Below are 15017 nucleotides of genomic sequence, written 5' to 3' on the forward strand. Positions count from 1 at the left end.
CTCCTGAAAGTGCGTATACACAAACCGCTAGCGGTAGAAAAGTGTGATAGTGTGTAAACTGATTATGAGGCACTTCATCCAATTTCTCCCTCTTAATAATTTCAACATAATTAACAGAGGAGTTACTGACTGTGGTGCTCACAACGAGGTGCAGATGAAATGTAAAGTAAAATCATATAAGATGCACATCTGGAGATTGATAGGGACAGTTGATTGGGACGCAGACAGTGACTGATCCTGCCTCGCTTGAAGATTCGGCACATGCAGGGAAGAGAAGTGAAGAAACGCAGGAACTGCAGTACACATACACCGATCAGCCATAACATTAAAACCACTGACAGGTGACGTGAATAATATTGATTATCTTGTTACAATTTACAAAGTGTACAATTTACAAATGTTATAATATATAGACACGTATGCAAGTAGAAATGTTTACTTCCTTTCCTATTCTATTGACAAGTTGTTACATACAGCAGTTAATAAGAAAGTGTGCCTGGTGGTTCCTGTAAAACTATGTATATACCTACGTGAGTTCTAGGCTTGACAGCTCTGTTGGAATATCTGTCAGAAAGTCTTGATTATGGTCTAGACAGCTGATATTTGTGTGGTTTAAAAGAGGAAATGAAAACATGACTGTACTATGAACTAATTTATTATGTGTGAGTATTGTGGTTAACTCTAAAAAACAAGAAGTTTCCTACAGAACAAATGAGTGTGTGGCGAAATTATGTACATCGACATTTCCTCAGATAATTAACCCTACCTAAATCTGTCTCCTGTCCTTTGTCAACACTGCTAATATTGATAAATAAAATTATACCACAGTGCCGTTAAATTCTTGAATCTGATTGGTCAGAAGGTGTGCATTATTTTCCTATAACAGCATGGCTTGTTTTGTTTATTTTAATAAATAAAGACGCTGGAAAAAAAACAACGAAATAATGAAGTCATTTTTATGTCACATTCATAAATACTCATAATCTTCGCTGTTAAAGCTTGCTAACCATCATTAAGCTAACAAGACAAGAATTCTGAGAGAATCTTTAATCCATATTTACACTGAATTGAGCTCTGAAATCATCGATCTGATTAGCTGCCCATTTTGCAACCACATAATATTTCCTTCTTCATATAGGAGTAGTTTATAACAGCATTTTCATGTTGTGCTCATTTTTACTGTGAACATAGTGTTATGTAGCTGGTGTTTGGTTTGGTTAGATTGTCTTATCTCCATGATCCATGATCCTGCTCATATCGGTATCAATGCAACACATGTACTTGTTTAAGTCTTTATTATTAGGACTAATGTAGAGGGCAATTCATTTTCAGTAAATAATAGCCATCATAGCATAACATCAAATCATATAAACACCACTAGAAAATAAATAATAAAGCAATTACAGATTTCTAACATCAATTCACATTTGCTTACAGTGAGAAACTGTATTAATTACATGTAATAAGCATGTTATAACCTAGCGATGTCATTTAAACACTCAATCATTGCTATTAACCAGCTAGTTAGCTAGCTCAGCACAATATACTGACTGAATTTACTTTAATTACAGAATATGTAGCACATCCCTGGTGTAAATTAAACTAACAGATGAATATTTTTATTTGGTTTATATGAGTAATAATTATAAGACATACTGAGAAAATCTGTCAGCTAACAAACTCAAGATGGTTCCTTCACTGGTTACCGTGGTGACGATCTGGTCAGATCCGGCCATGACCAGTTTCTGAGGTAAGCTAGTTAGCGTTAAACAAATATAATCTTTCTTTGAACAGTATACTGTATTAATCCATACATTAATGATAATAACACTCTAAAATTGTATTATTGCAATAAAAATTTCAAATAATGAAAAAAAAAAAACATTTACACTCACCCTGTCATGTCTCTGTAGTTACCATGGTGACTAAGAGGCTGAGGTAACTAGCTAGCGTTAGTTAGCGTGTATGATTAGCGATCTTATTCTCTTAAACAAATGTAAATTTCTTATCAAAATAAAGCATTTTATTCAACACATTTGCAACAAAAACAGTGTGAGAGGGTTTGACTACGTAACTGACCCTGAAAATGAAAAAGCCTGTGACAGGATGAAACAGTGAGAGAAAGAAAAGGTTTTGTTTTTGTTTGTTTTTTTGTAGTGGCAGGAACTATTACTACAAAATATTATTATTTATAATTTTCTATCATTTCTATCTTTTTCGGAGTTTGCAGTAAAATTAAAGCGTAAAGATGCAAAAAAAAAAATAAAAAAATCTACATATAATAGTTTTATTTATGCTATTTTTTTGGGTCCATTTATTTTTATTCCTAAAATAACTGGACCTGTTAACAATAGTGTTTTAAATAACACTTGTATTAATATATTTTTTTATTTTTGAAAGCATAAAAACATAAATTATGCAATGAATAAATCACTCCATGTGATGAACTGTTAACTTCCTCTAATGTTTATTCCTCTTATACCACAGAAAGCTGCAAATATTTTATTTATTAAAGAATTACTTCACATTTTTTATTCATTTAAGTTATATTTAATGTGAGGAACATCTACAAAACGAGTTAGTTCCTGTTCTCACTTACATTATAGCAGGTTTGCGTAGTCTTTCCCTCACCTGCCTCTTTTTCTCTCTTGAAGAAAAAAAAAAAAAAAAAACTGTCCTGAAGATGTCGGAAAAGTTACAGCTTTACCTCTGACTGTTACGAAGTCCTGACACTGGAGTCTCCTTTCTTTAATGTTAATAAATGTCTCTTTAAAGAAAACAAACACTTTATTTATCAGTTTATGTGGAGCATTCGATATACAAGTCCCCGTGAATGAGCTGTAACTATAGAAACAACATTAGGACAAGTGAATTAATAATAATACTTCAAGACCTTCTGACCAATCAGAATCCAGAATTCAACAGTGTGGTGTTATTGATAGAAATAAAACCTTTGGATAAAAATGGTGATGATTGTTGATGTTTATTCAGTGTGTAATCAAGCAGTCATGTGTACAGGCAAATTCATTATGCTCAGTGACAGGAGATCTAGCAACAAGTCATTAATAAATAACATCACGTCAGAGTCTCACTTGTCTCCTCCTGTCCTTGCATCCCGAAATAGTGATAAAGTCTAACATATGATGAACAAGATGAAATTCCAGAAATATGTCGGGATTGGGATGGTATGGAAAACTGCTGAATTAACCTGTGACACCTCAGTAGGTCAGTTCTGGTGTCTGTGTCATACGTTTTTTATTTACACGTCGTATCATAGAGATGCTGGACCTTCAGGACCTTCAGCATGGGAACTGTGTGTATATGGAAATGATAGTCCTCAGCGTGCTGAGGTCCAGAGACACATTTTACATCAACTAAACACACAGACTGCAACATACATACAGGGCTAACATCCATAATTCTTTTACACTGATGCACGGTTTCGGGTTTCTTCAGGTTGTCTTGATGAAAAAGTTTCAAATTCTATCGAGTGCTGCATCTTTACATAAAATGTAAAACGTTAAAAACCAACATTTACGTCAAAGTAACGTGAAAATAATTGTGAACTAATCAGTTATACAGATAGACAGTGATACTCATCAGCATACGGTGTGTCGTTCCTCTTGGGTTCCTCATCTAAGTCACATCCCAAACTGGCCATCTTTACTCACTTTTAAAACATGTGATTTATTTTTCATTGCTTTATTAAAACTCTACCCTGTGTTCCAGCAAACTTTAACACTTTACTTCCAAGCGTCTGTGAAAAACACACAAAAAATGATGTCCTGTTATCAGACTTACACATCCTCGCTGGTCATGAGCTACAAAAATCATTGGTGTTTAAGCAGCTCAGCAGCTACTTTCACAAAATGAGACCATCAATGATGCAGATTCTTAAAGATGTCTCGAGTTTTCAAAGGTGGGATTGTGACTCCGGGATTGGCATTCCTGAAATCTGAGATTTATTACAGGCTAGAGGTGATGATTTTTAAAGTCCAATCAATAATAACAAGTAACCAAAATGTGTGTTTTGTTAGGCATCACAACAGCGAAAAGGAATAACGCATAGACTCACTGAGAGTGTGTGAGAGTTGTCTCTTTCAAATTATTATTACAAATAAAATTCTTTGTAAAGTGTCAGGTTTGACATGTCACTGCATGCCTAATTAAAAAAAAACAAATATACAAAGTTACATTTTCGAGCAAAAATTGTCAGTGCCATCCCAAATAAACATAATTACCTGATGTTAAATATCCACTTGTCTAATGTTAGCTAAGTCAGTAATAGATAGATTTTATGTCACATTAATGAACTCAAAACATTCTCCATTTGCTTTGAGCACCAGCTGAAACATTACTGTGAGACCGGGGGAAGTGGGCGGGGCTTCCACTGTGTCAGTCAATATCAGAGAGTTCGAAACACCTATGCAACGTTCAGTCATTCCAGATTCATACGTTGATCGGCTCATCTGCCTTTTTTATTGGCAAGAACAAGAAGCCTGCTCTTTTGGAGTATTTTGAGTGATAACTCGTACTTAGCATGCTCTGAGCTGCTATTCAGAACCTGTAAAAGTCGGAAAACATGACTGTGTCCAAAGGTCCGCTTATATAAGCTCATGCATGTACAGTTATGTTAAAGAAATATTTAGTTATAGAAGTTAAAAAGATATTTCTGTAGACGCAGTAATATTTTAAAGTGGTTTCCTTAAAAACCCTAATATAAATCTCATTGTATAGCTTTAATAATTTCTCAAAACTTAGTAATAATTCTGCATTAAAGTAGATAATCTACCTAAAGTGCATTTTACAGCTGCACTTTAGGTAGATTATCTACTTTACTCTTACTGGGCAACTGAAAGAAGAAAGTTTTCCTTCTTTACTGCAGTCACGCCCATGCTGAGATTATTTTGTCAGGCTAATAAACTTTATTTAATCGTAAACAGTGGGAACCAGAGTTTCCGTTAGCTGGTAAATACCCGTTTTTGACCGTTAAACATTCCCAATGTCCGATAAAATCAAAAATTTGGGACACAATGTCTGGTAAAAAATATTAACCCGAAGCAGACATACATTAGACAAAGTACGTTTGCAGTTGCACACCTAAATAAGGTCTCTGTCTGCACAATGTTTTTCATATTTCTCCTGTAACGTGTACTCTGATTGGCTCGCTATTAAATCCTTGATACTTACATAGTTTGTGTGTGTGTGTGTGTGTGTGTGTTTGCGTGGAACACAGCTAATACATTACAACATTACGAGCTAGCGTGCAATAGCGCAACAACCAAATCCAGTTCTGTGCAAAAGTCTTAGGCACATGCAAAGAAATGCTGTAGAGCAAAGATGCCTTCAAAAATAATGAAATTAAATGTTTCTACATTAAAAAATCCTATAAAGAGCAGTAAACAGTAATAAATGAAACAAAGTCAATATTTAATGTGACGATCCTTCACTTTTAAAATAAAGCAGTATCTGAGGTGCAGTGTGTGCAGGTTTATAAGGAAATGAGCTGGAAGTGTTACTGAGCATCTTGCAGAAGCAGCCACAGTTCTTCTGGAGACTTTGACTGTCGACTCGCTTCTTATTTCTGCAGCGAAACCCAGCAGCCTTCATTCTGTTTTTATCTGAAAAGTGTCTCTTATGGAATCTGCTGCTTTCTTTACTGACATACAAACATTTTTCTGTAACATTTCATTTTGTGCTGGAAAACTAATGTTTGGAAATCTAAAATGTTTTTGTACTGAATCAATAATGTTGAAGGTTCAAGGTTCTTTATTTGTCACATACACGTGATGTATTAATGTAGTGAAATGTTTTTGCTTACTGCCTCGTCCCACAGTGCAACTGTGATACATAAACATAATATAATAAAAAGCCGAATATGCTAAAAGAATATAATGAATAAAATGGAAAATTAAAATAGAATAGACTCTATTTGACAGAATATAGATGTTATATGTAAAAATATGAAGAAAGTGTTTAGCAGCTTGAAAAGGAGAATCTTAGCAAAAGATAATGTAGACGTCATAAAATGAAAATCTATAACAAAGTTTGTACTAAAAAAAAAAAAATAGGGCGCCTAAGACTTTTGCACAGTCCTGTATCTCTAAGCAAACACCTCTCAGTCATTTCTGAAATCCTAACCGGCCAGTTTCTTAAACGGCAGGACGAGGAGCACGATGTAGTCCCTGAGCCATCTGCTAGCGTCACTTCACCCACAAAGAAGCAGAAATCTCGTCCATTTAGACCCGAATGGAAAGAGAAATTTCTATGGCTAAGACACGAGACCGTCGATGGAGAGAAAAAAATGTTCTGCTCACACTAAGAAAGGTTTCGCTATTCACGGTTTGTTATTATTATATTATATTATATTAAATATACTATGCGTAGTCCAAAACGTCACTGTGCAACGTAAACACCGAAATGAGATAACCGGATTTTTTCCAGTTTGTCTGGTAAACTTGATCATTCCAGGACACGCAGGCTGTCGGAAACTCTGGTGGGAAAATGTTTATAATAATCAGAAGGTCTAATAACTGATAGATTGCATGTTATATTTACTCACTCATGGTGAGAAAGCACAGAAACGACACTCCACATAATGAAAAAAAAATAAAATCACAAGAGATTTTCCACACTGTTTTTTTTAAAAACTGGTTTCCCCAAAATTTTTAAAAGTAATTCTTTTGAAATGTAAAAAAAACACGAAACCGCAGCAGATCAGAAAACATCTAAACACAATGGATACTTTTTCCTGAACATTGTTCACACTTTTCCGATCTAAAATACCAGAGATTTTTCAGATTTGCTTAAGAGCCCTGTGATGCATGTTGCACTCAGTGTGAACTGAAAAGCCTAAACTGCACAATAAATTAAGTTTATGTCTCTAGTTATGAAAAAAAAAAAATCCATTTTTGTTATCTGGTACTGGTTCTTAATGGATGTGATTGATAAAGATGCAAAATAAGGAAACATTTATATATAATTCAAGGTTGTGGTACTGAAAGGTGTGAGCTACATCACTGAACCAGCATTAAATTGTAATACTGATACCACGTGCGAGTAATCACCATGCAGTACCACAGAGTCTACACTATCATGGGTTCCTTAAGGAACTGTATCTTCTGCAGTCAAGATAAAAATCAAATCAATCAAACGATGATGGAGATTTGAAGAAGAGCAGCTGATGCTGATGCAGTGGTGGATCAAGCCATGAAGAAGTTTCTTCACCTCTACAGGATTATAACACCGTATTGATAAGATCTGCTTATCAAGTGTAGCTGCCTCCATCTTCCTCCTTCAGAACGTGCTCCAATGGAGCTCCCTCATGCTCCGCCTGCTCCATCTTTACCTGCCCCTCACCTGGGTAACCCTCATACTCCATCTCCGCCTCGTCCTGCCCCGACTCTGCCTCGTTGGTGTCGGCGCAGGCCGATCTGCTGGCGAGGTGCTGGCAGCGCGCTTGGTGTTTGAGGAAACTGTCCCTCCAGATGATCTTCTTGCCGCAGATGGTGCACTCGTAAGGCCGCAGAGCGCCGTGTGTCTTCACGTGCTTGGTCAGGTGGTGCTTCATCTTGAAGCTCTTGGCACAGACGGGGCAGGCGAAGGGCCGCAGGTTGAGGTGCTGCATCTTGACGTGACGATCTCGCATGCTCTTCAGTGTGAAGGCTTTACCGCAGTGGCAGAAGTGCACTTTGCCTGCGTAGGGCGCGAGGGAGGGCGGAGACGAGGAGGAGGGCACGGGAGAGGAGGAAGGAGGAACGGAGGGGGACGAGAGCGCGCCTGACGTCCACGGAAGCTCCGAAGGCCCTAGCACAAAGTCCACTCCACCCCCAGCGTTGCCAGGCGACACAGGAAGCAAAGGCCTCTGGGAAACTTGTCCCGTCCCATCCTCGATCTCGTCGTACGTCTCTCCCTCGAATCCTCCCTCTACGAAACGTCCAAAGTCCACTTCTTCTACGTCCTTCTCAGCATCCTCGATTAACTTCCCTCCCGGCTGAGCGCAAGGCCCCGTCGACCAATCAGCTGCCGGCTGCCACTGAGCGCGTGCAGAAAGAGAACAGTGAGCAGCAACGAGCACTTCCTGTGCGTCCTGAGCTGCTGGTAGAAACCCTTCCTCGTGATCTTTGTCCCTCTCTGCACCCTCTCTCTCTCCCCCTCTCTCTCCCTCCTTTTTAAGTGCTGCCCCTGAGACGCAGCCTCCTGAGAGAGAAGAGCAGAAGAGACGGTAAAAACACACACACAACAACGAACACACACACTCTCACGGTGCAGAAAATGGCTGATCCGCTTTGAGGGAGAAAGAAAGCAAAAAAAGATAGAGAGCGAGAGAGAGAGCGCGAGCTCCCCCTGGTGGACAGGAGTTAAAGTTAAACAGCAGTGATGCAGACGCTCCACTCACCGGCCCGTCGCTCCTCCTCCTCCAACTCTGATTCCTCCCCTACACCTTCATCCGCCTCCATCCACCTCTCCCCTCGCCTCCTGTCCTCCTCGTCCGTCTCCCTGCTCTCCCGGAGACGAGAGCGCATCCAGTTGCGCCTCTCGTTCACAGCCTCGGGGCTACACGCCCGCTCTACTTCCCCAGCCGGGGGAGAGTCGGCTCTGTGCTGGGGGGGCAGAAACAGCTTGGATTTGCCCCATTTACCCTGCTGGGGCACCTGCTGCGGCCTCCTCCAGGTGGCCAGAGGCGGAAGAGCGGAGCATTCTCCTCCGAGGGGCTTCTTCTGCTCCTCGGATTCAGTCAGGCAATCCGAGCTGCTGGGACTTTGGTGCCTGGAGTTGCCAGACTCTACGCCTGGGCTGGCCTGGGTCAAAGGTCGCGACCTCTTCAGGATATCGGTGCACTTGTCCACAATGTGCCACATCTGCAGAAAGCTGGCCACCGTGACGTAGTTGACGATGTCGTCGCGCACGATGCTCAGCTGGCCCGTGTAGGCCGAGTTGAGGACGCTCTCGAAGGCCAGAGGATCCATGACGGACGGCAGAGACACCGTGCTCACGTTCTTCAGCAGCACCTGAGGGAACACACACGTCAGAAAAAGCAGACTGAAGGATGTCTGGTTTCTCTAGAAACATAAGTATTCACACCCTGCTTAGACTTTTCCACATTTTGCAGCATTGAAACTGGACAAATAAAATTTAATTAATTGCTCTGCTGAAAAAAAACAACAGAAACCCTGATCGAATCTTTAATGGTTTTAATGGAAACTCTAATGGTCCCTGTGGGTCTCTACTGGTAATTTGTTGCCTTCTACTGGTGGAGTGTTTTGTCTAATGGATACCATTAAAGACTGATAATGGTAATGGTAATGGTTTTAATGGTTAGCTGATGGTTTGTAATGGTATTTGTAGTGGAAACCTTTAGAATTTCTGTGATGGTTTCTATTGGTTTTGTTTTTTTTCAGCAGTCTTTCGCGCATCTACACAAATGGTCCATGATGTCGACGGGAACAAACATCAACATCATCATTTGTAAAATGATTTATTATTAACAAAAAAAACATGACTGCGTAAGTATTCACCCCCTGAAGCTGAGGATGGAACGTGAATTATGGTTGAAAACGTGACCATATTGCTCTTTCGGAAAAATGAAAACAAAGTGGATCGTCCGCTCTTTCTTTCCAGCACCCAGAGTTCTGATTAAAGGAAAATTGTAAAAATTGAAAAAAATTGTAGAATTTAACTAAAACTCACTTGAGTTGAGGATATATATTTCTTTAATCTACCTGGTAAAAGTGAATGAAGTGACAGATTTATTATTATTATATTGATTAAAATTCAAATTTCAGATACTTTTGTCAGCTTCCGAGCTCCACAAACACTGTGAAACTGTAATCTTTTTCAAAACGTACACGAGACAGTGTAAAGCCAGGATGAGATTAAACTGTTTTTGTTGTTATTTTTATTTTTTATTTTTTTAAAAGATACGTACCTGGTCATGAAAGTAGGGCGAGGAAGCCGCCAGCACACACCGATGCGCCCTGAACACCTGCCCCTGAACCTGGATAGACAGATCACACAGTCGTCCTTCCTCTCGCTGACGGTTCAGGTTGTCCAGCACCTGCGCTCGCACGTTGGGGAAACACACCTGGACGACCTGCGCAGTGCTGCTCGCTGACTTATCCATCGCTCCTGCAGGACGAACAACACACACACACACACACACACACACACACACACACACACACACACACAGAGCTGCAAGAGAATTAGAGCCTGAACTTCCTCAGCCCTGCTCCAGATGTGCACATTTTAACATCTTTCCTGATCCATCAGGTAAAAACCAGGTACACACACACACACACACACACACACACACACACACACACACACACACACACACTCTCTCTCTTTACCTGAATAAAGTGTGTATTAATGATCTTCAGCAAAACAGTGACATCTGAAAAATGTCTACAGCAGAGTGGCCCTAGCTTTCTAATTACTAATTAGCATATTAACAATAAATATGCATGAATTTATATAAATATTTAAATGAGCTGTGTCTCTGCAGCTAGACAGCAAACGAGATCAGATTTTAAAGTGTCTAATCTACCTGCAGTAGCCAGCTATCGCTAAACTAACCCTGGGCTGAATCCCAATTCGCTCCTCATTGTATAGATAGTGCACTAGACCGAGTGCGCGAGCCCTTATTTCATACCCTACGTAGTGCACTTGTGTAGGGAGCGAAGAGACATTTAACATTCAGCTCACTGAAGTAAAAAAAAAAAAAAAACAACTCACCCACAAAATGTAAAAACAGGAGCGCTTGCTTGTGGGATTAAAATGTTAAATATTCACCTAGCTAGCTAATTTAGTTAATGTTAAAATACTAGGCAGATTAGCCAGCTAGCTAGCTCACTTTCGGTTGCTATTGTAAAGCTTCAAGCGATGTCTAGCGTCGCCATTTTTTACTCCTTCTTCTTCTGCTTCTTCTTCGGCTGCTGTTGTTGGTTCCGCTGGTTCTGCTGCTTCTTCTTCTTCTTCTTCTTCTTCTTCGGCGTGTCTTGACGCGGTGCGGTTTCGATTAATGTACAATACCGCCACCTACCGCCCTGGAGTGTGAACTGATCCTTTCTTTCTTTCTTTCTTTCTTTCTTTCTTTAAAATGATTATAAAATATAATTTCAGTAGCACGGATACTAGTAACTCTTCCTTTTAGTAGGCACACATATTCAACAAAATATTATTAGTGTACAAAATATTGTTTTGTATTACAATATTATTACAATTAAAAATAGAAATATAACAACAGATTATTAAATATGTCGTAATTTGTATATTATTTGCATATATTTGCATGTATCATATTTTTGCATTTTAAAATTATTATTATTATTATTATTATTGTTGTTGTTGTTGTTGTTGTTATTATTATTATTATTTCTTTGTTATGGGATGATGCACCCAAAAGTTTTCAAATAATAATAATACTTAAAATATTAGTATGTTAATGAATTATTATAAATAACAGCAGCTAAACACTACGTTTAAAAGACAGACCTACACTCTATGGCCCCATGTACACTGGGTGTGAAGTGGGAATCCACCCTGGAGGGGACACCAGTCCATCACACTACACACACACACACACACACACACACATCTAAACACTCATTCACACTTAGAGACAATTCACTAATCTACCTCCTGGCATGTTTTTGGGACGTGGGAGGAAACCTGTGAATCAGGAGGTGATGTGAAGCTCCACACAGACAGTATTAAAAGCCACCGTCTGGGAAAACTGCACAAGAACTGCCCTTTTTTTTTTTTAACCAGGTGTACATGAATACACGAATCACCAACCTGCCCCCACCCCGATCACCAGCCCACCTGTATATGCCTCAAAATGTTCATTTGACACTGACTTCATTAAATCCATTCAATCATGAACTTTATTTTATTACATACACCATATACATATATATATATATGGTTATGTAATAAAATAAAGTTCATAATATAAAGTTCATGTTTTTTGCATGAGTAGCACATGTTACACGCCGGTCATCCCCAGGTTTGGGGAACAGAAAAAGTGAGATGGGAAAATGTGGATGAAATAAGGACACTGACACAACTTCTTATATTTATATAGAAGAATATATAAGCGATATATTGTGTAAAATATATTGCATCAGGCTGGACTTTACCAAAATAACAAACCAACACCCAAAGTAACCGTGCAAAAGGAAGCTGTGTTACCAATACAAAAATAAAGATAATAAACAAATGACGCCACAAACCACATTTCCCATCTCACGTCTTCTGTCATCATCCTCAACCCTAGACTGAAACTGGAAATCCTGAAATGGACTAAATAGAGAGAATGAACATACAAACACACGGATAAGGGGCCATAACACACATCATGAACATATGCACTGACTCCGATAGTGAAAGTCCTCAGACACAAAGGTTAACATTATTAACTATTATTCTTCTATTTAACTGATTATTAAAATAATTACATTGCTCATTCAATCAGGTAGAAATCTTTCTTCAGATTGCTCTCAATAAATTTACTCTATTTCTTTACATGATTGTATTTTTATTCCAGTTGAACTCTTGGTCGGATTATTAACAGATTATTAGGCTGCACGTAAATGTAGATGGAAAGAAAAGATGCTGAAAAGCTGTGAACTGAATCCTCAGGCACTTATACAGACAGTGACCTAATTAATATATGGTCATATATACATATATATAAGGTGGTTGTGTCTGGTCTCCTCACCTCATTCACGGTTGTACCGTATTCTTTACAGTTTTAATAATGGATTTATCGTCACTCTGCATGACGTTCAGTTTGGGACATTTTTATAATCAAACTCCGACTGATTTTTTTTCCAGAACATTGTCCTGGACTTGTTTAGATCACTCCTTTGTCTCCATGATGCTATGTGCTTAGGTATGTTCTCTATCAAACTCTGGTAATTGTATGAGATCACATGACGCTTTAATTACACACAGGTCAACTCCATTCAACTAATTATGTCACTTCTGATTGCAGCTGGAACTAGTTTAGTAGCTTCACAGCAGCAGGGGTGAATACTTTTGCACTTGCAGCTTTTATGTTTTTAATTAGTTAATTATTTTAAACAGTCTCCCTTTTTTATCTTGTGTAGATTCATGACATAAAATCCCAATTGGGGGGGGGGGGGGGGGGGTGAATACTTGTGCACTATTAAATCAGAAAAAATGTTCGTATGGCAATGTTTCGTTATCCATAACTAATGACAGACAGTTGAAGAATCTCCAGAAACGATCAGAACAAGAGCTGCTGTTAATGCAGCGTAAAGGAATATGTTTCTAATCCAAGCCGAGTCGTGATGAGGCTCTTCCTGCGGTCCAGCCCGCCTCCCAGGCCCGGTGGTGGATCAGTCGGCTTGCAGCTGCTGCAGTCAGGACCAGCAGAGCTAGAGCAACACCAGCCATCGTCAGCAGTGTCTCACACACACTCGCTCCACCTACAGAAAGGAACGAGACAGAGAAAGATACACTGATGCGTGATTTCAGTCAAGACACACTATTTAAACTATAAGGTAAAGTATTGGACATTTAGTATGTTACAGTAAAACACCAGGAAACGCAATGCATAGTGGGACATCTATCATTTCACCTTTTCTTAAATTAGTGGATTGTTTTTGTGCCCTTTATTTTGGCAACTGTTTTACGTGAACACAAATCCTCTTTGAGTTTAAGTTTATATGTAAGTAAAAACGTCAGTTTAATAAAATAATGAAATTCAGCATTTAGTGTTCCTCTCAAGGTTTCTTCCTCATATCATCTCAGGGAGGTTTTCCTCACCACCGTCGCCTCTGGCTCGCTCATTAGAGATAAACTCATACATTTAAAATGTACATCCTGAATGTGTTTATTTCTGTAAAGCTGATTTGTGACAATGTCCATTGTTAAAAGCTCTATACAAATAAAACTGAATTGAATTGAATTGAATGGTGTGAGTTAGTTCAGTGGAAGAGATGGATAAATCAGGGGAAGCTAGTTGCGGCGCAGTGAAGTGTCGGCTCAGTGGTTACGGCTTTAATCTACAGATCAGAAGGCTGTGAGTTTAAATCCCAGCATAGTCAAAATGCTGCAGCTGGGTCCTTGAGCCAAATGCTTAACTGTCTGTAACTGTACAGTTGGATCCTGCCTCAAGTGTAAGTCACTTTGGATAAAAGCGTCAGACAAATGGGTAAATGTAGTTGATTATACTTTATTTGAAATTTAAGTGAAGTGACGTGAGGTGTGGCCAAGTGTGGTGACCCATACTAGGAATTTGTGCTCTACATTTAACCCATCCAAGTGCGCACACACACCGTGAACACACACACACACACACACCTGGAGCAGTGGGCAGCCTTTTTTTTTTTGCTGCTGCGCCCGGGGAGCAGTTGGGGGTTCGGTGCCTTGCTCAAGGGTCTCACCTCAGTCGTGGTATTGAGGGTGGGAGAGAGAGAGAGCGCTGGTCATTCACTCCCCCCACCTACAATCCCTGCCGGACCTGAGACTCGAACCCACGACCTTCAGGTTCACCTTCGGGTTGCAAGGCCGACTCTCTATCCATTAGGCCACGACTGCCCCCAGTATTTATAGTCTATTACTGGAAACATACAGTGATATACTCTAAAAAGTACAGTAATTACCAGTGTATTTCCACTAACTGTAACTATTGTGCTTTTGGATTCTCTGATACAGTTGACTATTGTGAATTCAGTAGTGAAACTCTCACTATAACCAACATTAAAGCATTTACTCTGAATGCTTCTTACATGTGTCTGTTGTATACGTGGCTTCAGTTGAGGTGGGCGTGGCCAGCGGTGTTGTACATACTGGAACACAGCCTAATAAGCAAGCAAACAAACAAACAAACAAATAAATAAATAATTCAATTGGACTGTTCTTTTTACATTTTGGGTAAAATTGACATACTACCAAGGCCTCAAATTTATAAAATTTCTAAAATAAAATGTTAATTTTATTAACTTATATATCTCCATTGAACATATGCGAGAAGTTTTACACCA

At 39.2% G+C, this 15017-nt stretch overlaps 1 protein-coding gene across 3 annotated transcripts; it reads right to left on the reverse strand.

Annotated features, from left to right (window-relative positions):
- Positions 1-2967: 2967 nt before the first annotated feature.
- Positions 2968-10974, reverse strand: zbtb22a (zinc finger and BTB domain containing 22a). 3 transcript variants are annotated; one of them, XM_026909914.3, is made up of 4 exons: positions 10856-10974; positions 9929-10128; positions 8399-9011; positions 2968-8199 (listed from the first exon to the last, which is right to left on the reverse strand). In XM_026909914.3, the coding sequence occupies exons 2-4, from the start codon at positions 10121-10123 to the stop codon at positions 7268-7270; spliced, it is 1740 nt and encodes a 579-aa protein (XP_026765715.2). In that variant the 5' UTR covers positions 10124-10128; positions 10856-10974; the 3' UTR covers positions 2968-7267. The 3 variants fall into 3 exon arrangements, with proteins under 3 accessions (XP_026765715.2, XP_026765714.2, XP_026765713.2); XM_026909913.3 differs by having other exon boundaries at positions 10738-10964; XM_026909912.3 differs by having other exon boundaries at positions 9929-10194; positions 10738-10964.
- Positions 10975-15017: the final 4043 nt, after the last annotated feature.

The sequence above is a fragment of the Pangasianodon hypophthalmus genome, chromosome 9, assembly GCF_027358585.1.
Source record: "Pangasianodon hypophthalmus isolate fPanHyp1 chromosome 9, fPanHyp1.pri, whole genome shotgun sequence".
NCBI lineage: Eukaryota > Metazoa > Chordata > Actinopteri > Siluriformes > Pangasiidae > Pangasianodon > Pangasianodon hypophthalmus.